Raw genomic sequence first — 25,639 nt, 5'->3', positions numbered from 1 at the left:
CAATGTCATTTGCAACTCACTAGGTAATAGAATAAAGCACATCACATCATTCTATCAACTGTTTGAAAATTCATTGTGCTGAAAATGAGATGTCTCTTCTGGGTCCATTCTCTGAACCAAATTCCGCCCCCCCTCAACTTAGTGGAAACTTTAAGGAGTGCAATGGGAGGAATGGTTTCAGTCGCACCGTGTGAGTGACCCTGCTTGGACCAGCCGTCAGTCACACTGTGCGGAGGAGGAGTCGCTGTTGGCAGTGACCAGGGCTGAGATGTGGCAGCCTCCCAAGATGTTGTGCGGGTTGGGAGATGATATCACACACAGGCACGGTGTCACATGTTGGGGAAGGAGTGTACATTGTATCACTTATTCACGGGGGAACGGAGTGGGAACAGAAAAGAACAGCTCGTAAACCAAACTCCCAGCCTCACACAAGACCTGAAGACGGTAAGTTCACAAATGACTTCTCTCTGTAACGGGGACAGAGATCATGTTTGTGTCCAGCTTAATGTTGCCTGCCGACAGAAATAATGCCACATTCCACAACTACTTTTGTTCGACAGCTCTATTTTTGTAGAAAACAATTAAATCAAGTGCCCCATGATTAAAGAAGGGGTGGGGGACACGCCAAAGACTTTCAAACAAGTGCCCCCTTGTTTTTTTTGGGTTTTTTTAGGGAACTAAAAACACAAATTATACAAGTGCTCCCTGGCTAAAGGCGGGGGGGCAGGGGGCACTAAAACCGGCACAATAAATAAATTAAACTTTAGACATTTAAAATCAAATTAAAATTTGGTTGCCGGGGGTGATGATGCACTCCAGTCCCTCCGGTGCCCACCTCTCACGGAAGGCCGCGAGCGTACCGGTGGACACCGCGTGCTCCATCTCCAGGGTCACCCTGGCTCGGATGTAACTGCGGAAGCGAGTCAGGCAGTCGGGCTGAACGACCCCCTCGACCGCCCGCTGCCTGGGCCGGCTGATGGTCTACATTCCACAAGTTGTGTCTAATGGAACAGGTGCTTGTGGCTAGAAAGCTGAATGTGGTTGATTTGACCAACTTTGGCCAAAGGCTGATCATTATTATCACACCTCAAAGTGCTTTACAGCCAATGAGTAACCTTTTGAGACACTCATCGTAGGCAGTCCCTCAATCGAGGATGACTTGCTTCCACAAGAGTTCACAGATGTTTCAATGAAGGACCCGATGTTCCAGTCCTGAACTCCAGTTGAAGGGGTGGAAGATGCCTGTGCCTGGATTTTTTTAACGTGTGGTGACCGTTGCACACCAGCCACCACACGGGCTCGACAGAGCTAGGTCTTTATCCAATGGCGAGGGTTAACCAGGACGACTGGAGACTTTCTCTGCTGCACGGACCTAGTGCGCACACGTATCGCAGTGTGGGCTGGCCCATTTGAGACACTAGTTGCTACATGGTTGAACGTGACAGCCAATGTGTGCCCAGCATGTCCCACAACAGCAAATGAAAGTACGTTGTCAGTAAGTGCTGGCAGCTCCTGATTCGGTGCTTTGGTAAACTATCACAGAAAATTAGAATGCAGATTTACATTTCAATCCCTGCATCGATGTCCTGATGTAATCTGGGGTGTCAACAGATGCTAATTGATTGAAGTAATGTAGATGTTAAAGTCCTGAGATACCACCAAAAAAACAGAGCAAAAGCACGTGTAGGCAGCTTTGGTCAGAGAATGACGTTACTCCCACGTCTCAATGACTAATATTCATTTAACCATCTTAAGTTCATGACTAGGTACACTTGCCAAAGAAAATGATTAAAGTAAGCAAAATATTCAGTCTGGTAAACATTAGTCGCAAACAAATAACGGGTGTAGTTTCCACACGTTATACTTTGACAAGTTTTGAAGTGTTGCTCAAACCTTACTCAACAGAAAGGCCTGGAGAAATAAGCATAGGTTTCTTACAGCAGGTTTATTTTTATGCATGTGGTAATTAAAGTCAGGGTGGGGATACTGCAATTGGCTACAATTACACTTGCTGCATCTCTGATCTGGCTTCTCAGGTTGCACACGTAATAAATAGAAGCCAGTTATAGGGCTCTCACCACAGCACCAACTAAAATCACCAAACCCAGGGAGCACACCAATCCTGGTACAGGGGTGTCCATAATTTGGTGCAATACCGAGACTCTTTCAGAGCAAAAAAGGCGTACATTTATATAGCGCCTTTCAAAATCTCAGGATGTCCCAAAGCGCTTTACAGCTAATTAAATATCTTCTGAAGTGTAGACATGTTGTCATCATCATCATAGGTGATCCCTCGAAACAAGGATGACTTGCTTCTATGCCAAAAAAGGATGAATTCACAGGTGTTTCAAAGAAGGACCCGAACTACATCCTCAAGGGTGGAAGATGCCTGTGCGTGGATTTTTTTAACGTGGGGTGGTCTTTGCACACCAGCCACCACACGGGCTTGACAGAGCTAGGTCTTGGTCCAGTGGCAAGGGTTAACCAGGATGGCTCCAGTTGACATGTTGTACTGTAAGAAACAAAGCAGCTAATTTGTGCACTACAAGCTCCCACAAACAACACTGAGATAAATGACCAGATAAACTGTTTTAAATGTTGATTGAGGGATAAATATTGGCCAGCACACAGGGACAACTCCCCTACGAATAGTGTCATGAAATCTTTTATGTCCACCTGAGAGGGTAGACAGGGCCTCGGTTTAACGTTTCTTCCAAAAGACGGCACCTCCGGCAATGCAGCAGTACTCCACTGGAGAGTCAGCCTCGACTCAAATGTCTGGAGTGGAACAGAGTACCCCTCAGGAGGGGTGATGTGAGAAAAAAAGAAGTTTGGGGGTGCTTCTCTGAAATTTCAGTGAAGTTACACTGTTGTGAAACACAGCACAAATTCACCATTCAATCATTAATGTGGCTTTGCTTTTTTCTGAAATTATTTGTGGCTACGTCAATATTCTGTTACAGTAAGAACCTGCCCAGATTTCATTTGCTGTGTTCCTTCAAGGGGATTACTATCTGCTTCTGGAGCCACTTTAACTATTGGCTATGCCAAGTCCAACAAGAGACAGTCCCTTGGGTAGCAAAACATACATTCAACATCAAATGTCTGTGCCATGAACCTCACAATTAACGTGTTCTTTATAATAAAGGCTACATGCACTGAATAATCTGATATTTATAGTTTGGCCCATTAATTACTGGCAGAGTCCTGCTGAGGAGGAGGTCTGGACATAAGGACATAGGTTAATGGCCTCACTGATCTCCACAGTGGTGAAAGGATAAGACAAAAGGATTCCATCTCATCCTGCTTTAATTACTGTTACTGCTATCCAATGACAGGGCAGCAATGGCAGTCATGATGGAGTATCTCGTACCCCTGTGACCACTTCTCCGGTCTGTGGGTGTGAGTAACTGAGAAAGAGGGAAATGAGAGAAAATCATAAAAGAAAAAAATTTAGAGGGAGTGGTGAGCCAAAGACTCAATTGCGGCTTTCCAAAGGGAGTTGGATAAGTACCTGAAAGAAAAACATTTTCAGGGATACGGGGAAAGGGCGGGGGAGTGGGACTGGCTGAGGTGCTCTTGCAGAGAGCAGGCACGGGCTTCATGGGCCCAATGGCCTCCTTCCATGCTGTAACCATTCTCTGATTCTATAAAGGGACTCAATGCAGATTTTTCCACTAGGCTCAAGGGAATCAGACGGAGTTCCTGGATTTGGACCCTCCTCCATCCCAGTAAGACACAATGCGTAAACAACATTTTGAAAATATTTCTAAAAATGACTATTGTTGCGTGGCTTTGGCTCAAGGTGGATGAACCATGTGTCAATGGAGAGTGACATCTCTGTGTGGTGAGAACATGCTGTCATTTATCGGGCCAGATACAGAGAAACTCTTTCCTCTGGTGGAGGAGATCGGAACAAGGTGGCATAATCTCAACATTAGAGCTAGGCTACTTAGGAGTGAAATCAGGAACATTTATTCACACAAAGGACAGTGGAAATCTGGAACACTGTCCCCCAAAAGGCTGGTGATGCTGAGTGAACCAAAGACTGAGATTGATAGGTGGTTGTTAGGTAAGAGTATCAAGTGATATGGAACAAAGACGGGGAAATTGAGCTGATGTGCGGATCAGCCCTGATCGAATAGAATGACACAACAAGCTCGAGGGGCTGAATGGCCAACTCCTGTTCTTATGTTATTTTCAGTGACTAGTCACTCCCCCTCTGAGAGTCAGATTTGATAGAGTTAGATAACTGACAAAGTGTTAATGAGTCTTTGTAGACTTATAAAAGTGCAAATAAAAATGTTGTACAAGTATTTTTGTTAATAACCAAAATCAATTAAAAACCTGGACAAGTGTCCCTCTGGTGACATAACACTTACCACACAATGTGCAGTAGGACATAAACTGACCCCTTCACACGTTATTTTCGGCTTTTATTGTGAAGATGGAACTCACACTTTTGTGACCATTCTCTTTTCTCCCCTTTCTGTTGCTAACGATGTCTGTGCACTGGGCACCATCCAGACCCATGAGGGAAGGCAGGCCTAATTGATCCTGGCCTATTCTGAAACTCACTCCAGGGGATGTATAAAGCAGCAGCCCCGGGCAAGTCACTCTCACACCCTGTGGGGAAGCAACGAGATTGTCTCCAATCATTACACCCACATGATGATAAGGCTCGGACAGGCTAATCTTCAGGTAGTGACTCATAGCCTCTAATCCATTTCCCATCACTCTGTGTTGCAGATCATTAATGTCCAACCCATCATATGTTTCTTTTTAAAAAGTCCAGTTGTCTGATTAAGTGCAGTTCTTACCATTTGTTAAAAAACTCCCTCCTAAAGAAAAAGCTTTTTTGAGGTTGTGCCATAAGAACATAAGAAATAGGAGCAGGAGTAGGCCATACGGCCCCTCGAGCCTGCTCCACCATTCAATAAGATCATGGTTGATCTGATCATGGACTCAGCTCCACTTCCCCGCCTCCTCCCCCTAACCCCTGATCCCCTTATCATTTAAGAAACTGAGGTCATATCGAATCATGACCCATAATGTCCTTATGCCACTTTTTCTCAGCACCGATCACTCCTGAACAGCCACCAATGCGGATCTTGACCAGAACGCACACAAGAACAACCTGGCAGGGGCTTCCTTCTTGTGCCCCTTGATTCTGTGTAAGGATTGCGGGATGGGGAGGGGGTGGTGCTGTTCTCTATCAATACCTCTCTGTGCAGCATGAGCTCAGAAGGAGGTGGGGATAGGGGGAATGAAAGCCATATCCCTCCATTGTCATGCATTGGCGATGCTAAAAATAAATGCTTGTATTCACTATAGATTTTATATTTGGTGAATTTATCTAAGAATTTTTGATGTCAGGGCTCAACCAACATCACCAGGAAAACTCTCTATTCTTCTTCAAGAAGATCGAGAGAGAGAGAAAGAGTATCCAGTAACAGTAATATCATTTCGGGACAGATTTATTCACTAAACTCAGCTATCGTGGCCCTGTTAGGTAATGTTAGAGGAAGAAATGAAGTTTAAATGGGAAAGTTGCCAGCAATTAACTTTTAGCCTTTTTTTTAGCTCAGAGAATAATATTGAACCTCAGGATGAACTAGGACCATGTGTTCATCAATAACAGATTACACATTTTATCCAGGGATAAAGATAAGTGATCAGACACCACAGATAGCTAGTAATCAGAAGATAGCAATTTCTGAAGGGGTTAGAGCCTCCTAGAGGGGGCAATGTACTGGAGCTGGAGTGAAGCAATTTCTACCTGGACCAATAACCAGATGGGATCAGACATTGAAGGCCAAGTATATCTCAATCTTAGAATGTTTACTCAGAATGAAAAATCCAAAAGACCAAGCGGTAAATATCCACAGTTTGAGAACAAAAATATTCAACAGCCTAACCATTTGGCCTTACCATCAAGGGTACGTATCAATAGGAAAGCTGAGTGCCTTGTATCTTTCTGCTCATGGGCAGTAATGTATCGGGTGGAGAGTTTGCACGACAGATTTACAACTGAATTGTGGTAAGAGAAAGACCCATGATCTCTCAAACTGATTTGAGCACCCTTTCCAGTTCCTGTCCTTGTTTATACAATCATTTTTGTTCAAAACATGTAAAAGAACAGTCTACAGGGCCCAAGTTTCCACAAGAAAAAAAACGGGCGCCCCTCCGAGCTGGGCGCCCGTTTTTCGCGCCACAAAGTGCGCCTAAAAAAATCCTCGGTATTCTCCACCTACTTGCAGGTCCTCTGGCCCTCGGCGCAGCCAGCACGAGCTGTAGGGGGGTGGAGCCAGGTCCCTGCGCTGAAAACAGTGCCGGGACCTCTGCACATGTGCGCTACAGTGGGCACGCAAGTGCAGTAGCTCCAGGCGCCGAACTGTGTGGGAGGGGCCCGAAGCACGCAGCCCCTAGCCCTGGCCGAATGGCCTCACTGGGGCTGCGTGGATAAGGCTCCTCCCACGGCCAGCTCCTGCTCCCCCCCCCCCGACCAGACACTCGCTCCCCCCCACCCCCTGCCTCCGGACCAGACCCGACACCCGCTTCCCACTGCCTCCGGACCAGACAAGACCTGACACCCGCTCCCCGCCCCCCCCCCCTGCCTCCAGACCAGACCCGACACCCACGCACCCCCCCCCCCCGACTGACCCGACCGACCCGCGCTCCTGTTCCCGCTCCCTGCCCCCCCGACTGGACCCAACCCGACCCGCGCTCCCGCCCCCCGACCCGACCCCCCCCCCCCACTGGACCCGACCCGACTCCCGCTCCCGGACTGGATCCGACCTCACCCCCTCTCCCCCTCTCTCTCTCTCCCTCCCCCCCTCTCTCTCTCTCTCCCACCCCCCCTCTCCCCCCCCCCTCTCCCCCCTCTCTCTCTCCCCTCCCCCCTCCCCCCCCCCGACCCGAACCGAACCGAACCAAACCTCCCCGACCCGACCCAACCCAACACCACCTACCTGTAAATCTGGTGCTGGGGACGAGCCCTGCCCGAAGTCTCGGGACGGCCCGTTCAGCCTTCGGTCCCGAAAGGCCTGCCTGAAGCACTTTCACACAGGTAGGAAGATGGTTTATTTAATCTTTTCTTTGCTTATAAATGTTTATTCAGGTTGGATTTATTTGTATAATATTTGTATAAGTATAAATAAGGATTTATTATAGAATTTAATGACTTCCCTTCCCCTCCCCCCCACCTCGTTCTGGACGCCTAATTTGTAACCTGCGCCTGATTTTTTAATGTGTAGAACAGGTTTTTTCAGTTCTACAAAAATCTTCACTTGCTCCATTCTACTTTAGTTTGGAGTACGTTTTCACTGTGGAAACTTTCAAATTAGGCGTCAGTGGCCGGACAGGCCCCCTTTTGAAGAAAAAATTCTGTTCCAAAGTAGAACTGCAGAAAAAGAAATGTGAAGAATTGCGATTTCTAAGATAGTCCGTTCTCCACCAGTTGCTCCTAAAAATCAGGCGCAAATCATATGGAAACTTGGGCCCACAGAAACAGAGAAATACAGCCTGTAAAGAAATTGTTATGTAGGCAATAAAGGTTCAAACTGAGTACTGTTTAACTAAGCAAGGTACAACCTTGCTTCTGCTTTATTCTGGCCTAAAGTGTCTGACTCACAAAATGGCTGGCCTTTTATACCAGAGCAGCACCATGTGAGTGCTGTTCAATGGCCTCCAACAATGACGCCATCTGGTGGCTACAAACAGCATGTACATGCATGACAATATCCTCCTCTCAGATCTTATCACAATCTTTCACAGGTTGAGACGGCCCGGTGCTTTACGCTCCCGGGTTGACCGTCTCAGTTCGATTCCGGCCTTGGGTGACTGTGCGGAGTCTGTTGTGGCTGGTGGCTGGATGGCTGACTTGTTGGAGGAGGCAGTGACCATGTCAGGAATTGCAAGTCCATTTTTATTGAGCAAGTCTGTGATGGAAATTCCGGGTTCACTGATGACCCTTGAGTCCTCTGAAGGCTGTTGGTAGGTTGGTTGGTCGTCGATGGTTTCTTCGTCCGACTGCTCTGGCTCATCTGTGGTCCTCAGCTTTGTTTGATCCATGTGTTTCCTGCAAGTTTGCCCATTCTTGAGCTTAATAACAAATACTCTGTTGCCCTCCTTAGCCATGACGGTACCAGCGATCCATTTGGGATCCTGACCATAATTCAACACATATACAAGATAGCTCAGATGAATACGTGACTTGAGGAGTGGTGCAGAAGGGAGGGCTTCAAATTCCTGGGACATTGGAACCGGTTCTGGGGGAGGTGGGACCAGTACAAACCGGATGGTCTGTACCTGGGCAGGACCATAATCAATGTCCTAGGGGTAGTGTTTGCTAGTGCTGTTGGGGAGGGGTTAAACTAATATGGCAGGGGGATGGGAACCTATGCAGGGAGACAGAGGGAAGTAGAATGGGGGCAGAAGCAAAAGATAGAAAGAAGAAAAGTAAAAGTGGAGGACAGAAAAACCCAAGGCAAAAATCAAAAAGGGCCACATTACAGCAAAATTCTAAAGGGGCAAAGTGTGTTAAAAAGACAAGCCTGAAGGTTCTGTGCCTCAATGTGAGGAGTATTCTTAATAAGGTGATGAATTAATTGCATAACTGCACAGGCAGCAATTAATGAATATGATATAATTGGCATCACAGAGACATGGCTCCAGGGTGATCAAGACTGGGAACTCAACAACCAGGGGTATTCAACATTCAGGAAGGATAGACAGGAAGGAAAAGGAGGTGGGGTAACATTGCTGGTTAAAGAGGAAATTAACGCAATAATAAGGAAGGACATTAGCTTGGATGATGTGGAATCTGTATGGGTGGAGCTGCGGAATACCAAAGGACAGAAAACGCGAGTGGGAGTTGTGTACAGACCACCGAACAGTAGGTCTGTGAGGTTGGGGACAGCATCAAACAAGAAATTAAGGATGCAAGCAATAAAGGTACAGCAGTTATCATGGGCAACTTTAATCTACAAATAGATTGGGCTAACCAAACTGGTAACAATACGGTGGAGGAGGATTTCCTGGAGTGTATTAGGGATGGTTTTCTAAATCAATATGTCGAGGAACCAACTAGAGGGCTGGCCAGCCTAGACTGGGTGATGTGTAATGAGAGAGGACTAATTAGCAATCTTGTTGTGCTAGGTGAATATGGTAGAGTTCTTTATTAAGATGGAGAGTGACACAGTTAATTCAGAGACTAGGGTCCTGAACTTAAGGAAAGGTAACTTCGATGGTATGAGACATGAATTGGCTAGAATAGGCTGGCAAATGATACTTAAAGGGTTGACAGTGGATAGTCAATGGCAAACATTTAAAGATCACATGGATGAACTTCAACAATTGTACATCCCTGTCTGGAGTAAAAATAAAACGGGGAAGGTGGCTCATCCATGGCTAACAAGGGAAATTAAGGATAGTGTTAAAACCAAGGAAGAGGCATATAAATTGGCCAGAAAAAGCAACAAACCTGAGGACTGGGAAAAATTTTGAATTCAGCAGAGGAGGACAAAGGATCTAATTATGAGGGGAAAATTAAAGTATGAGAGGATGCTCGCCGGGAACATAAAAACTGACTGCAAAAGCTTCTATAGATATGTGAAGAGAAAAAGATTAGTGAAGATTAGGTCCCTTGCAGTCAGATTCAGGTGAATTTATAATGGGGAACAAAGAAAGGCAGACCAGTTGAACAAATACTTTGGTTCTGTCTTCATGAAGGAAGACACAAATAACCCTCCGGAAATACTAGGGGACCGAGGGTCTAGTGAGAAGGAGGAACTGAAGGAAATCCTTATTAGGAGGGAAATTGATGGGATTGAAGGCCGATAAATCCCCAGATCCTGATAGTCTGTATCCAGAGTACTTAAGGAAGTGGCCTTAAAAATAGTGGATGCATTGGTGATCATTTTCCAACAGTTTATCAATTCTGGATCAGTTCCTATGGACTGGAGGGTAGCTAATGTAACACCACTTTTTAAAAAAGGCGAAAGAAAGAAAACAGGGAATTATAGACCGGTTAACCTGACATCAGTAGTGGGGAAAATGTTGGAATCAATTATTAAAGATGAAATAGCAGCGCATTTGGAAAGCAGTGACAGGATCAGTCCAAGTCAGCATGGATTTATGAAAGGGAAATCATGCTTGACAAATCTTCTAGAATTTTTTGAGGATGTAACTAGTAGAGTGGACAAGGGAGAACCAGTGGATGTGGTGTATTTGGACTTTCAAAAGGTTTTTGATAAGGTCCCACACAAGAGATTGGTGTGCAAAATTAAAGCACATGGTATTGGGGGTAATGTACTGACGTGAATAGAGAACTCGTTGGCAGACAGGAAGCAGAGAGTCGGGATAAACGGGTCCTTTTCAGAATGGCAGGCAGTGACTAGTGGGGTGCTGCAGGGCTCAGTGCTGGGACCCCAGCTATTTACAATATACATTAATGATTTAGTTGAAGGAATTGAGTGTAATATCTCAAGTTTTCAGATGACACTAAGCTGGGTGTTGTTGTGAGCTGTGAGGGGGATGCTAAGAGGCTGCAGGGTGACTTGGACAGGTTAGGTGAGTGGGCAAATGCACGGCAGGTGCAGTATATTGTGAATAAATGTGAGGTTATCCACTTTGTTGGCAAAAACATGAAGGCAGAATATTATCTGAATGGAGGCAGATCAGGAAAAGGGGAGGTACAACGAGAGCTGGGTGTCATGGTAAATCAGTCATTGAAAGTTGGCATGCAGGTGAAGAAGGCAAATGGTTTGTTGACCTTCATAGCTAGGGGATTTGAGTATAGGAGCAGGGAGGTCTTACTGCAATATTACCTGGAATATTGTGTTCAGTTTTGGTTTCCTAATCTGAGGAAGGACGTTCTTGCTATTGAGGGAGTGCAGCGAAGGTTCGCCAGACTGATTCCTGGGATGGTTGGACTGACATATGAGGAGAGACTGGATCTTCTGGGCCTGCATTCACTGGAGTTTAGAAGGATGAGAGGGGATCTCATAGAAAGATATAAAATTCTGATGGGATTGGACAAGTTAGATGCAGGAAGAATGTTTCCGATGTTGGGAAGTCCAGAACCAGGGTACACAATCTAAGGATATGGGGTAAGCTATTTAGGACCGAGAGGAGGAGAAACCTCCTCACTCAGAGAGTTGTTAACCTGTAGAATCCCCTACCGCAGAGAGTTGTTGATGTCAGATCATTGGATATATTCAAGAGGGAGTTAGATATGGCCCTTACGGCTAAAGGGATCAATGGGTATGGAGAGAAAGCAAGAAAGGGGTTCTGAGGTGAATGATCAGCCATGATCTTATTGAATGGTGGTGCAGGCTCGAAGGGCCGAATGGTCTACTCCTGCACCTATTTTCTATGTTTCTATTAACAGAAATCTGGCATGACACAGTTGCATGATTGTGGTTCCCTTGTTGACTCCGTCTTCTGTAGTCAACATGATTACTTAAATCCTGGTGTACAAGAGATAACTTGGTCTTAAGACCTCTTTTCATTCATGAGTTCAGCAGGCGAGACCCCTGTGAGTGTGTGGGGTCTTGTCCTGCAACTCAGCAGTATGCAAGACAAGCAGGTCTGCAGCGACCCTTGAGTTACTCTCCTCATGCGTTGCTTGATAATTTGTTCTGCATGTTCTGCTTGCCCGTTGGACGCAGGCTTGAACGGTGCTGACCTTACATGTTTTATGCCATTAAGTTTTACAGACTCCTGAAACTCCTGACTGGTGAAGCACGACCTATTGTCGCTCACTGCTATGTCAGGCAGACATGACATTGAGATTCTCTATTGTTGCGTGGACGTACTGGATGACATGATTATGCATTCTACCACTTCGAATAAGCATCCACCACCACTAAAAACATCTTGCCCAGGAAGGGACCTGCAAAATCTACATGGTTCCTGGACCAAGGTTTGGATGGCCATGACCACAGACTCAGTGTCGATTCCGCTGCTGCTTTGCTGAGCTGCATGCAGGTGTTGCACTGATGTACGCATGCTTCCAGCTCAGAATCAATTTTTGGCCACCATACGTGGGACCTGCCGATGGCCTTCATCATCACTATACCAGGATGTGTGCTGTGTAACTCATGCACAAACTTCTGTCTCCCTTTCTTAGACATTACAACACTATTGCCCCACAATATGCAATCTGCTTGAATAGACAGTTCGTCCTTGCGACGAATGTATGGTTTGGCCTCCTTGTATATTTGCTTCGGTACGGCAGACAATCCCCTTTGAGGATGCAACCCTTTACCACCGATAATATCGGGTCCTGGTTGGTCCAGGTCTTAATTTGTTGAGCCATGAAAGGGGTACCTTCACTCTCAAAAACATCCATGATTAACATTAAATCTGCCGGTTGTGGCGTTTCCACCTCTGGTCTGGGTAACCGCAACCGGCTCAAAGCATCGGCACAATTCTCTGTGCCAGGTTTGTGGCGAATGACATAATCATAGGCAGATAATGTCAGCACCCACCTTTGGATGCGGGATGAGGCGTTGGTATTGATACCTTTGCTCTCAGAAATCAACGAAATGAGCGGCTTGTGATCGGTCTCTAATTCGAACCTCAGACCGAACGGGTGTTGATGCATCTTTTTAGCACCGTACACACACTAAAGCTTCTTTTTCTACCATACTGTAGGCTCTTCCTGCTTTAGATAAACTTTTGGATGCATACGCGACAGGTTGAAGTTTCCCTGATTCATTGGCTTGTTGGAGTACGCAACCAATTCCATATGACGATGCATCACAGACCAAAACTAAATGTTTACATGGGTCATAATATACCAGCAGCTTGTTCGAGCAAAGCAGATCGATGGCTTTCTCGAGCAAAGCAGATTGATGGCTTTCTCGAAAGCTCTGTCTTGCGATGTGCCCCACACCCAGTTGTGGCCTTTTCTCAATAGTATGTGCAGTGGTTCAAGTAAGATGCTCAATTTAGGTAGGAAGTTAGCAAAGCAGTTGAGTAGACCCAGGAATGAATGCAGCTCCGTCATGTTCTGCGGCTTGGGTGCATTCTTGATGGCTTTGGTTTTCATGTCAGTAGGTCTGAGGCCATCAGCGGCGATTTTCCTCACGAGGAATTCGACCTCCGGTGCCATGAAGACACACTTCGAGCGTTTAAGTCTGAGTCCCATTCTGTCCAAACGCAGTAAAACCTCTTCCAGGTTGTTCAGATGTTCCTTGGAATCACAACTGGTGATCAGGATGTCATCTTGGAACACAACGGTTCTGGGATCGGACTTCAGTAGACTTTCTATATTCCTCTGGAATATTGCTGCAACCGAGCGAATTCCAAACGGGCACTTGTGGTAAATAAACAGTCCTTTGTGCGTGTTAATGCACGTAAGACTCTTCGACATCTTGACCAACTCCTGCATCATATAGGCCGACGTCAAGTTCAGTTTTGTGAACGACTTCCCTCCGGCTAGCGTCGCAAACAAGTCATCAGCCTTCGGTAACGAGTACTGATCTTGTTTCGAAACCCTGCTGATCGTAGCCTTGTAGTCTCCACAGATTCTGACTGTGCCATCACTTTTCAGCACAAGAACAATGGGGCTGCCCATTCATTAAATTTGACCGGTGATATGATCCTTTCACGCTGGAGTCTGTCCAGTTCAATTTTGACCTTCTCCCTCATCATATACGGCACTGCCCGAGCTTTATGATGGACGGATCTTGCATCTGAGTCCACATGGATCTGCACCTTGGCTCGCATGAAGTTGCCGATACCCAGTCCGAACAGCGAGGGGAACTTTCTCAATACTTGGGCACATGTATCTTCCTCTGACGACAACGCCTTTATGTCATTCCAGTCGCATCTGATTTTCTCCAACCAGCTCCTGCTGAGCAGCGTTGAGCCATTGCCTGGAGCAATCCACAGCGGTAACTTGTGAACCGCACCGTTATACGACACGTTAATTTGTGCACTGCCAATCACCTTTATCAGTTCTTTGGTGTACGTGCACAGCTTGGTGTTAACAGGGCTCAGCCTGGGCCTCGCAGTCTGAATATCCCACAGCTTATTAAATGCCCTCTCATTCATGATCGATTGACTCGCCCGTGTCCAGTTCTATCGATACCGGTATCCCGTTAAACTTCACATTAATCAAAATTGGTTTACTCTTGGTTATGAAGGAGTACAGCCCATACACTTCCTCCTCTGGCATCTTGGATTGCGTATCTGGATCCGCGCTAGTCTGACTCTCATCCGCCATATGGTGCGTCACAGCTTGCTTGCTCATCTGCAGACACTTGCGCTGGAGCTGCCCCCACTCTCAGACAGCCTTTGCAACTATTTTGCTTAAATCGGCACTGCTGGTACCGATAATTTCTCCCACAACGCCAACACGGAGAAGTCGGATACATTCCCGCTGGTGGACTTTGGGCAGCCACAGGTTTCGCGAACACAGCCGGATGGGCCCTGCCATGTGCCGCTCTGCTGAACGCCGAATCAATCGCATTTACAGTACTTGCCGAGGTTCGGTTCGGTTCTTCACCGACATTTGCTTTAGACTCCTGTCCGTCATCATACATTGAGCGATCTGGATGGTCCTTTTTAAATCCAACTCCTTCACCGCCAGAAGTTTGTGCAGGATCACCTCATGGTTGATACCGATAACAAAGAAGTCCCGCAGCATGTCTGCCAACCCTGTCCCAAACTTTCACGGTCCCACTAGACGTCCCAGGTCAGCAACGAATTCCACCGCGCTCTGGCTCTCCGATCGAACATGTGTATAAAACTTGTATCTCGAGATGATGATGCCGTTGTCTGGCTTAAGGTGCTCCCATACCAATGTACACAACTCCTTGTACGTTTTCTCTGTTGGATCACTAGGCATGAGTCGATTCTTTATCAGACCGTAGATCTTTGAACCGCACACAGTGAGGAACACGGCCCGGCGCCGATCTGCATCGTCAACCCCCTTCATTTTGTTGGCCACGAAGTACTGGTTCAAATGGCTCATAAAGTCTGCCCAATCTTCTCCCTCCACGAATCGCTCTAAAAATCTAATGGTGCTCATTTTGCAAATAAAGTTTCTTGTTTTCTCGTCGCCAAATGTTATGTATACAATAAAGTACTGTTTAACTAAGCAAGGTACAACCTTTGCTTCTGCTTTATTCTGGCCCAAAGTGTCTGACTCACAAAATGACTGGCCTTTTATACCAGAGCAGCACCATGTGCGTGCTGCTCAGTGGCCTCCAGCAATGACACCATCTGGTGGCTACAAACAGCATGTACATACATGACAGGAATAATAATACACTTTGCTTTTCAGAATGGAAGAATCAGACAAGGCCCTTGTGCCGCGGTCTGGTTTGGGGAATGGAAGTGAGGGAGATTATGAACCTCCAACTCTATCAGAGCTCCAGCGCCTTCTGTGGACCAACGTAAACGGTGGACACGTGGATCAGGTCTGGCCAAACCTTCACCTGGGAGATGCGTAAGAGCACAGCTTAAAATAGATTGTTCAGTTATCCGCCTCGGTTGCATGAAAAACTAGGGGGTGTGTTTTAACACCGGACGGTGTAGAAAACTTACCTTACAGGCCTCTTACCTGTAAGAGTAATAGGTGGCTTCCCCACTCCGGCCAGTTAAAACTGCACAAACCTAGGAGGCTCCAACCTGCTTTAGGCAGTGTAATGTATTTGCTTCATGGGTTCTTTGCTTAACAATCACACGACACATTACCTATTCATCCACCAGGCTCACAATCACCTGCCTCATCGTGGATCCCCTGAACCGAACTGGCCGGGGTTTTATTGAGTCTTGTGATCATCACGTGACTGGCTAAGCCACTCCCAACTCAACAGCTCTACAACTATTTAAAATTATAACATTAAACCAAGTGCCCCCTTTTGCGAGGGCACCAAAACCCACAAGTTATCAAAGAAACATTAAAGGGAACCTTGCCAAATCAAATTAAAATTCTGTTTCCAGCTGTAATGATGCACTCCAGTCCCTCCAGTACCCACCTCTCAAGGAAGGCCGCGAGCGTATCTGTGGACACCGCGTGCTCCATCGCCATGGGCACCCTGGCGCGAACGTAGCCATGGAAGAGAGGCAGGCAGTTGGGCTGAATGACCCCCTCGACCGCTCGCTGCCTGGACCCGATAATAGTCCCTTTGGCCAGGCCCAGGAGCAGTCCCATGAAGAGGCCCTTCGACTCAAGAGCTCTCCAACTATTTTGTTGTGAACAATTAAATCATTAAAAACAAGTGCTCCCTGATTAAAGGGGTGGACACTCCGAACACTTTCAAATAAGTGCCCCCTTGTTTTTTGTTTTTTTTATTGAGGGCACTAAAAACACAAATTATACAAATGCCCCCTGGCTAAAAGGGGGGGGGCATTAAAACCGACACAATAAACAAATTAAACTTTAGACATTTAAAATCAAATTAAAATTTGGTTGCCGGGGATGATGATGCACTCCAGTCTCTCCGGCGCCCACCTCTCGCGGAAGGCCGCGAGCGTACCGGTGGACACCACGTGTTCCATCTCCAGGGACACCCTGGCTCGGATGTAACCACGGAAGTGAGGCAGGCAGTCAGGCTGAGCGGCCCCCTCGACTGCCCGCTGCCTGGACCGGCTGATGGCCCCCTTGGCCGTACCCAGGAGCAGCCCTACGAGGAGGCCCTCAGACCTACCCGCTCCCCTCTGCACAGGGTGCCCAAAGATCAGGAGTGTGGGACTGAAGTGCAACGAGAATTTGAGGACCAGCCCCTTCAGATATTGGAACAGGGGCTGCAACCTCACACATTCGATAAAAACATGGAACACGGACTCTTCCAGACCGCAGAAATTGCAGGGGGCCTGGGAGCCCATGAACCGACTTAAAAACTTATTGCACGGGACTGCTCCGTGCACCACCCTCCAGACCAAGTACCCAATAAATAGAGGGAGGACTCCCGCGTAGAGTGCACTCCAAGGGAAACCCCCCGCCTCTTCCAGACGGCAAGATGGTGCGCCATGGCATGTCCTGACGGCAGACGAGAATGGCAAGGTGGAGAGTGTGCAGGAGCAGCCCGTACAGGAATCCCCTCCGTGCGGAACTGAAAGGCACAGAGGGGATTTCCCCGAGGAGGCTCAAGTTGTGAGGCGCCGGCTCCCTCAAGATCTCTACAAACCTGTGAGCATCCACACAGATTCATACATTACAGGCGGCCACCTCATTTGCCTGCAATACCTAGTGTTCAAATTGGAAATAGTCAGTGACTGAGCAGACAAATAATCTGCTCGTTTTTAACAACACACTTGCCTGGTTTCTCGGTCCCAGATGTCCGATCACCCTGGCCGCGCCGTTATCAGCTCCTCCCTCCAGCGACGCGCAGGGCAAATAATTTTGAGCTGAAGGGTGAGGGATAAAGACTAACTATCGGGGCACAATGTATGATGCCCCCCTCCAGCACATTCTGGGTCAATGCTTTTGATTGGTTTTTTGTGCATGCGTGAAATATTGAGTCTCTGGGCAGTGAAATTACCAATCTTGGCAACACAGCAAGACTCTGTAAGCTATTTATGTTCTAAATAAGATTAAAATAATCATTTAATGTTCCCCAGGTGGACAGCACGAGATAAGTCAACTCTCCAGAGCCTGGGGATTACACACATCCTCAATGCTGCTGATGGAAAGTTCAATATTAACACTGGAGCCATATATTACAAGGACATGGAAATACATTACTATGGAATAGAGGCGTTTGATGCCCCAGATTTCAATCTTAGTGCCTTTTTTCTCCCAGCTGCAAAATTCATAAGAGCTGGACTAAACACACTTGGTGGTAAGTAGCTGGGAAGCTCAATGATAATCGATGTCCAATGTAATTTGAAAGTAGGGTCAGAAAGCTATCTTCTCACATGGTTACTTCCCGATCTGCCTTTCTATTTTTCATCACATTTCCATCTACAGTGGAATAAGTAATTAGGAAATACTTTGTGCCCCTCTGCAGAAGTGGCCCTTCTTAACACACAAAATCAAATTGGAATTTCATCGGGCACAAGCACAATGAAAGCAGTTCCATCAACCATACCACTTTAACCCTTCCTTCTGTCCCTAAGGCAGGTGAGATACCCCTTGGAGCCTGAAGTAGGAGGGGCCCAGACTCTAATTGTCTCGTTGTCATAAAGAGAGATGATGGAGATAAACACAGCTTTTATAAGAACATAAGAAATAGGAACAGGAGTAGGCCATACGGCCCCTCGAGCCTGCTCCGCCATTTAATAAGATCATGGCTGATCTGATGGACTCAGCTCCATTTCCCCTCCCGCTCCCCATAACCCCTAATCGTTTAAGAAACTGTCTATCTCTGTCTTAAATTTCTTCAATGTCCCAGTTTCCACAGCTCTCTGAGGCAGCGAATTCCATATTTACAATCCTCTGAGAGAAGAAATTCCTCCTCATCTCTGTTTCAAATGGGCGGCCCCTTATTCTGAACCTATCAAATGGATGTGTAATGGAATCCTTTTAAAGAATAAATAAAGTAGGAAACGTATGGTTGGTGCCCCTGTTCACACAGATCATCCGCAATAATTGCTCATTTGTTAATTTATTAAGTGTCCTTGAAAACTTGAAGGGTTATGAAATGTGGGATGAGTGATTGCTTCTAGTATTTACACGCTGACAGGAGTCATCGGCCTAGAGATCCAGCCATGCAGCGCTCACTTTTCGGGCGCTAAACAGAATGTTAAGTCTCCAATATGGCGGGCAGAAAGAGGTCGCTCATTGTGAGCCAGATGTGCAATATTGGTAATTGGTCAAAGAATCAGCGTGCAGTGCCCACACCTGAAGTAGGCGCTAGGCCCTCTGTGTTTGCAAATAAGAGGCCCAATGCCTGTCTGAGGCCCCCACTGCAAGATTGGATGGTCCCGAGGCTGAGGTGCAGGCCCCACTCTGGAAAACCAGGCCGCAACCGGCAAGGTGAGTTTTTTAAAATATTTCTCCCGGCCCCACATTCAAAGAACACAGGCCCTCGCGCTCCCACTACCAGTATCACCACACCTCCCCGGCAACCAATCCACACCCCTCGCTCCCGCCCCCGCCGGCCACCACTACTGCCCGACCCGCTCGCCCTCCCTTCCTCACTTACCCGAGGACCACAGCGAGTGTCGCAACCGGCCGATCTCCAATCACACTTTTCCGGGCGAGTTGTCTCTTTCCACAGTTCGTCCCGTTCATGGAAATGAGGCCCGAAGCCCAATATCGGGGGCACCTTGGGCCTCGCCAATAAGATGCGGGGATTGAACCCTGCGCCCGAATCGCTAGGCCGTATAGTGCCATCTGCAACGGGCACTACAGGAGTGTGAGGAGGGGGAAACCCTCCCTGTATTTTTATTAGATGCACATTTAAGGAAGCGGTTACTATTTTCTTTTAACTTTTAATCGACGTTCAGGCAGACAGCTCATTGACGTTTCTCAACCTCAGAGAAGGGATTGCCACTCACCTGTAAACAAATCACACAACGAAAACCATCAGTTAGGTCTTAGCTGAATATAATGATAGTTACCCCTTGACTGATGCAGATCCTGTACAGATTTACTGAGGGTCTGATTCCTATCTGTTAGTTATAAAACCTGCTAGGGACATATGGCAAGAGTGGATGTGTCAGAGAATGTGAGAGCAGGACGAGGAAAGAGTGTGAGTGACTGAGTCCGTCCCACAGGGACAAATGGAGTTAGGGTGAAGACAGGACCCTTTACTGTGTAGAGGATCAGGATAATATTAATGTGACCATCAAAAGTGTTCCCTGTCCTTCCATCCATCATGGGGGTTTCTTCAATAATTGCAGTATTGCCTTGGATAGGCTATAAATAAAGACATGCATTTATATACGTTGTAGCTCAGTGTAGCACTCTCGTCTCCGAGTCAGAAGGTTGTGGGTTCAAGTCCCACTCCACTTCAGCACATAAATCTAGGCTGACACGCCAGTGCAATGCTGAGGGAGTGCTGCACTGTCGGAGGTGCCGTCGTTTGGATAAGACATTAAACCGAGGTCCCGTCTGCTCTCTCAGGTGGACATAAAAGATTCCATGGCACTATTTTGAAGAAGAGCATAGAATCATAAAGATTTACAGCACAGAAGGAGGCCATTTCGGTTCATCATGTCCATGCCTAATCCCACTTTCCAGCTCTTGGTCCGGAGTCCTGTAGGTTACAGCACTTTAAGTGCACATCCAAGTACTTTTAAAATGTGGGGAGGGTTTCTGCCTCGACCACCCTTTCAGGCAGTGAGTTCTAGACCCTCACCACCCTCTGAGTGAAGACATTTTCCCTCATATCTCCTCCAAACCGCCCTCCAGTTATCCCCAGCGTCCAGGCCAATATTTATCGTTCAATCAACAGGAGAAAAACAGATTATCTGGTCATTATCACATTGCTGTTTGTGGGAGCTTGCTGTGCGCAAATTGGCTGCTGTGTTTCCTACATTACAATAGCGACTGCACTCCAAAAGTACTTCATTGGCTGTAAAGTGCTTTGAGACGTCCGGTGGTCGTGAAAGGCGCTATATAAATGCAAGTCTTTCTTTTTATAGCGTCTTTCACAAACTCAGGATGTTCCAAAGCACTTTACAGCCAATGGAGTACTTTTGGAATGTAGTCGCTGTTGTAATGTGGGAAACGCAGCAGCCAATTTGGGCATAGCAAGATCCCAAAAACAACAATGTGATAATGACCAGGTAATCTGCTTTAGCTGTTAGTTGAGGGATCAATATTGACCAGGATACCAGGGATAACTCCCCTGCTCTGCTTTGAAATAGTGCCATAGGTTCTTTTATATCCACCCGAGAGGGCAGACGTCTTATCCGAAAGATGGCACCTCTGACTATGCTGCACTCCCTCAGCACTGCACTGGGAGTGCCAGCCAGGATTTTGTGCTCAAGTCCTTGGAGTGGGGTTTGAATCCACAACCTTCTGACTGAGAAATAGGAGACAATCACCCCTCGATCTGGGCTGGATCCAAACCCAGATCCAAGCGGTGAAAGGACAGTGCAGCTAACCCATGGTAGCACTTATATCCCTGCTGTCTAATGATGTAAAAATAATTTAAGAGATTTCAATTGGGTCCACTAAGGAGCAACTAGAAGCATAGAAATTTACAGCGCAGAATGAGGCCATTTCGGCCCATCGTGTCCACACTGGCCGACAAAGAGCCGCAAGGCCCTCGGTCAGCAGCCCGAAAGGTTACATATAAATCTACAAACAATGATGAAAAGGCAAAGAGCACCCAGCACAACCAGTCCGCCTCACACAACTGCAACACCCCTTATACTGAAACATTCTACACTCCACCCCAACCGGAGTCATGTGATCTCTTGGGAGAGGCAAAAACGAGATAAAAACACAGGCCAAATTAGGGAGAAAAAATCTGGGAAAATTCCTCTGACCCATTCAGGCGATCGAAACTCGTCCAGGAGATCACCCTGGCCGTATTCGATTCCCTGCGGTACTTACCATTATATCTGCGCCGTCCAACAAAAGGTCATCCAGTCTAATCCCAATTACCAGCTCTAGGTCCGTAACCCTGCAGGTTACGGCACTTTAAGTGCCCATCCAACTATTATGAGATAAATTGGCAAAGTAACTGTCTCACATCATAGATAGTCTAAGTTCAGAAAATCAATCATTCTTATATGCAGTGCTCTGTGCACAGTGTGTTGATATGGATATTTATCTTCCTTTGCAGGTAAAGTGTTTGTTCATTGTGCTATGGGAATCAGCCGGGCTGCAACTCTGGTCCTTGCGTTTTTAATGATCTGTGAACAGAAATCTCTGGTCGAGGCTATCAAAACCGTGAGCGCTCATAGAAACATCTCACCCAACAATGGCTTCCTCGGTCAACTCCGGGAGCTTGACAGAGCCTTAGTGAACGAAAGGAAACGATGACTGGACCCCAAACAATAAACATGTGGTCACTTCACTGAGACTTCATTTGCGAAGAAACTCGACAGATGTGAATGCTACACAACAAAAATAGATGGAGATTTATCAACTTTAGACTTTCAATTTAGTTCAGCACCTTCTTGGATACCTGAGAACTGATAGACAATTGTTTATCAGGCTAATGTGGCTTTATTGGCACCAAAGCTTAAATTTTTGCACCTTATATTAATCACTTGAGTCAGTGGACCAGAGCAGGAATTCTGTGAATTCAATCAATCCAAATTCCTGGACACTGATGCAGTGGAATAAATAGTTCAGAGATTGATGGTTTGACGTAATGCATCTAAGACAGTGATCCTTGTTTAGAAAGGTTTGTGGAGTTAATGTTAGAGAAATGTGAGCGCTGTCATTTCTGTTTCAAGTTAATGTTGAATAGATTGGAGACATGAGGAAATTCCACTCACCATTCCAAGAGAAAACTGCTTTTCCATAAACAACACCGTAGTCAACAGATAGACATTACATTCAGAGTCACAGAGATTTGAAGGGTTTCCTAGTGTATTATGGACCCAAAGTAAATATCAGGATGTCCAAAATTATATTTTCCCAATATTTCTAACTGCTTTGCAGCATGTTTGCTTCTCCTATGTGTTTATCTATAAAATTATTAATAAATCGCAATGGGTTATAAATAACTGTCAAAAGTTCAGTCGTTCCAATTTATTGTAAACATTTCAAAATGTTGTATTTGTTATGAATTTAATATGATGTATTTTTTTGCTCTTGGGATGTGGGTGATGTGGCTGGGCTGCTTTAAATGTCTTCCCTAGTTGTCCCAAGAAGGTGGTGGTGTGGCCTCCTTGGACACATGTGATGGTTCTCCCACAAAGATGTTAGGTGGGAAAGTTTAGGACTTTGAGCCAGCAAAGGTGAAAGAACGGTAACATTTCCACAACTTGGAGGAGTTGTGAATGGAGCTGAACATTGTAGAATTGTTAAATAACAGCCCCACTTCTCATCTAATGATGGAGAAAAAGTCACTGATGAAGCAGCTGAAGATGGTTGGGCTGAAAAACATTCCCCGAGGAACTCCCGGAATGCTGTCCTGCGGTTGTGACGATTCAACCCAGACAGCCACCTTCCTTTGTATCAGGATTGATTCCAACCCCTGGAGGGGTTTCCCTGGACCACCATTGATTTTGCTGGTCTCCTTGGTGCACGATTCAGTCTCTGCTGCCTTGATGCGGACCAACTCTCATCGCTCCTCTGGCATTCAGGTTTTGTGCCCATGTTTGCATGAAAGCAACGATGAGATCTGGAGCCGAGCGGTTAATATCGGGAGGCAATTGGCGGGGTTAGATTTATCCTCGAATACAAATTACTGCCGATGCTGAAATCTGAAATAAAAACAGAAAATGCTGGAAATTTCAGCGGGTCAAGCAGCATCTGTGGAGAGAGAAACAGTTAAGGTTTCAGGTCGATAGCCCTTTGTCTGCTCTCTCAGGTGGACGTATAAGATCCCACGGCACTATTTTGAAGATGAGCAGGGGAGTTATCCCCGGTGTCCTGGCCAATAATTATCCCTCAATCAACATAACAAAAACAGATTATCTGCTCATTATCACATTGCTGTTTGTGGGAGCTTGCTGTGCGCAAATTGGCTGCCGCATTTCCCACATTACCAACAGTGACTACACTCCAAAAGTACTTCATTGGCTGTAAAGCGCTTTGAGATGTCCGGTGATCGTGAAAGGCAATATATAAATGCGTGTCTTTTTCATTTTTAACAGTGATAGTCAAAACAAGAGCATCACCATATCGAGATGGATGGTGATATAACTCGGCATCAAATCCACAATGCAATGAGATTCTAAGATTTTTCTTTTATTCCAGAACACTATGAATATTTGTTTGACTTTATATGTTTTCTCTAATTTCTCTGCTTCACTATCTCATAAAATAAATGACAGAATCCTTCTCCAAAAGGAAATGCGAAGTGAAAGATGTGACGTTCTCTCACCATGTGGAATTGATATCTCGAGTTGTTTTTGGTCATTGCAACTCTCAGTCAGCACCGCCGAGGCATTGGAATAGCAGCAGGGATTTGCTTAGTATGGAATAATGACACACCACTCAACGCGATAGTCTGCAAACCTCCGGGAATGTGACTCACTGCATGTGTCCTGGAATGTCGATTACATTATAAAACACTGAAAGATGGCCTCGAGTAGCTGTGGAACCAGATACCATTTGTCAGCTGCACACACTGCAATGTCCTGATATGGTGCCAAACTCCTGTTATGATCTGAACGGAAGAATTAATCAACATTGAGCAATTTGTCTTCATTGTTAGACATTATTTGTGGCCTGATAAGTCAATCGCTGGTCTAACACAGGAATCAAACTGTACCAGTGAGTATAACAGCGATTCCTGTGTTCATTGAAGGGAGCAGTGTGTGGCAGCCCGGCCCGGAAATCCCGGCCTGCAAGACCATCAGCAGGCGACGTGTGCTCCTGCTGGAGGGCGACAGCTACGAAGCCAGGTCGCTGATTGGAGCGTGGGCAGGTTCAGCAGGAGGGGCGAAGGAGCGGCAAGAGTTTGTAGAGGGAAGTAACTGGGGCCCAGGAAGGATGAGAGTTTGGGGCCCAGAAGAGGCGAGGGCCCAGGGGTAGCACGGGCCAGCCCACACTGCGATACGTGCGCGCAGAAGCAGAGCTTGGTCTCCAGTCATCTTGGTTAACCCTTGCCACTGGACCAAGACCTAGCTCTGTCAAGCCCGTGTGGTGGCTGGTGTGCAACGGCCACCCCACGTTAAAAAAATCCACACACAGGCATCTTCCACCCTTCAAGATGTAGTTCGGGACCTGGAATATTAGGTCCTTCATTGAAACACCTGTGAACTCATCCCTTTTTGGCGTGGAAGCAAGTCATCCTTGCTTCGAGGGACTGCCTGTGATGATGATAAACTATATCAGTGAGTGATAGTTAACATAACCACTGGTTTACAAAAAATACATCTATTTTTTTTAAATCACTTTGTAATTTGTTAGTAAGTCTCTTCATAAATTAGTTATTAATAAACAAGTAACAATGAAAATCAATATTAATGCATTCAACAGTCATGGATCAGAGTCAGGATACATATTACTTGCGGAATCCCCTTCGACATGCCTGTATTATACATGGACTCCCTCATGACATTGTGTCCAATTCTGGGCACCACACATTAGGAAGGGTGTTGAAGCCTTGGAGATGGTGCAGAGGGGCTTTGCGAGAATACCAGGTCTGAGAATACCGGGGCCTCAGGTCTGTGGGGAGACTGGAGAAGCTGGATTGGTCTTCGTACAGCAGAGAAGGTTAAGCGGAGATTTAATAGAGCTTTCAAAATTACAAAGAGTAAACAGGAAAATCTGTTTGCACTGGCTGGAAGGTCAGCAGTCAGAGGATACAGATTTAAGTCAATAAAAGGGACATGTTTTTAACAAAGTAAGTTGTGATGATCTGGAATGCGCTGCTTGAAAGGGAGGTGGAAGCAGATTAAATAGTATCTTTCAAAAGCAAATTGGATATATACATGAAAAGGAAAGATTTGCCGGGTTCTAGAGAAAGAGCGGGGGAGTGGGACTAATGGGAACGCTCTTTCAAAGAGCCGGCACAGGAACGATGGGCCGAATGGCCTCCTTCCATGCTGTATGATTCCTCAGTCTGTATTATACATCGCCCCTCCCCCGACACAGGCT

General features: G+C 46.4%; 2 protein-coding genes across 2 annotated transcripts in view; both read left to right on the top strand.

The window, feature by feature from the left end:
• Positions 1-322: 322 nt before the first annotated feature.
• Positions 323-24,244, top strand: dusp13a (dual specificity phosphatase 13a). Its single transcript, XM_070865713.1, has 4 exons — positions 323-444; positions 15,299-15,463; positions 17,581-17,801; positions 21,702-24,244. The coding sequence occupies exons 2-4, from the start codon at positions 15,300-15,302 to the stop codon at positions 21,899-21,901; spliced, it is 585 nt and encodes a 194-aa protein (XP_070721814.1). The 5' UTR covers positions 323-444; position 15,299; the 3' UTR covers positions 21,902-24,244.
• Positions 7,047-25,639, top strand: part of LOC139234881 (erlin-1-like) — an 843,171-nt gene continuing 824,578 nt past the window's right edge. The window contains exon 1 of the mRNA XM_070865712.1: positions 7,047-7,069. The gene's annotated coding sequence lies outside the window, so the exon portion shown is untranslated. The remainder of the gene's footprint in view (positions 7,070-25,639) is intronic.

This window comes from Pristiophorus japonicus, chromosome 22, assembly GCF_044704955.1.
Source record: "Pristiophorus japonicus isolate sPriJap1 chromosome 22, sPriJap1.hap1, whole genome shotgun sequence".
In the NCBI taxonomy this organism is placed as follows: Eukaryota; Metazoa; Chordata; class Chondrichthyes; family Pristiophoridae; genus Pristiophorus; species Pristiophorus japonicus.
Note: the sequence above shows the minus strand (reverse complement) of the source record. Positions and strands in the feature narration are given on the sequence as shown.

What these genes read in the sequence shown, in the direction of transcription:
- dusp13a (XM_070865713.1), top strand. Translation starts at nt 15,300, where the DNA reads ATGGAAGAATCAGACAAGGCCCTTGTGCCGCGGTCTGGTTTGGGGAAT. An exon ending in AACCTTCACCTGGGAGATGC is followed by an intron (nt 15,464 to 17,580) that starts GTAAGAGCACAG and finishes AATGTTCCCCAG; the next exon opens with GTGGACAGCACGAGATAAGT. An exon ending in TGGACTAAACACACTTGGTG is followed by an intron (nt 17,802 to 21,701) that starts GTAAGTAGCTGG and finishes CTTCCTTTGCAG; the next exon opens with GTAAAGTGTTTGTTCATTGT.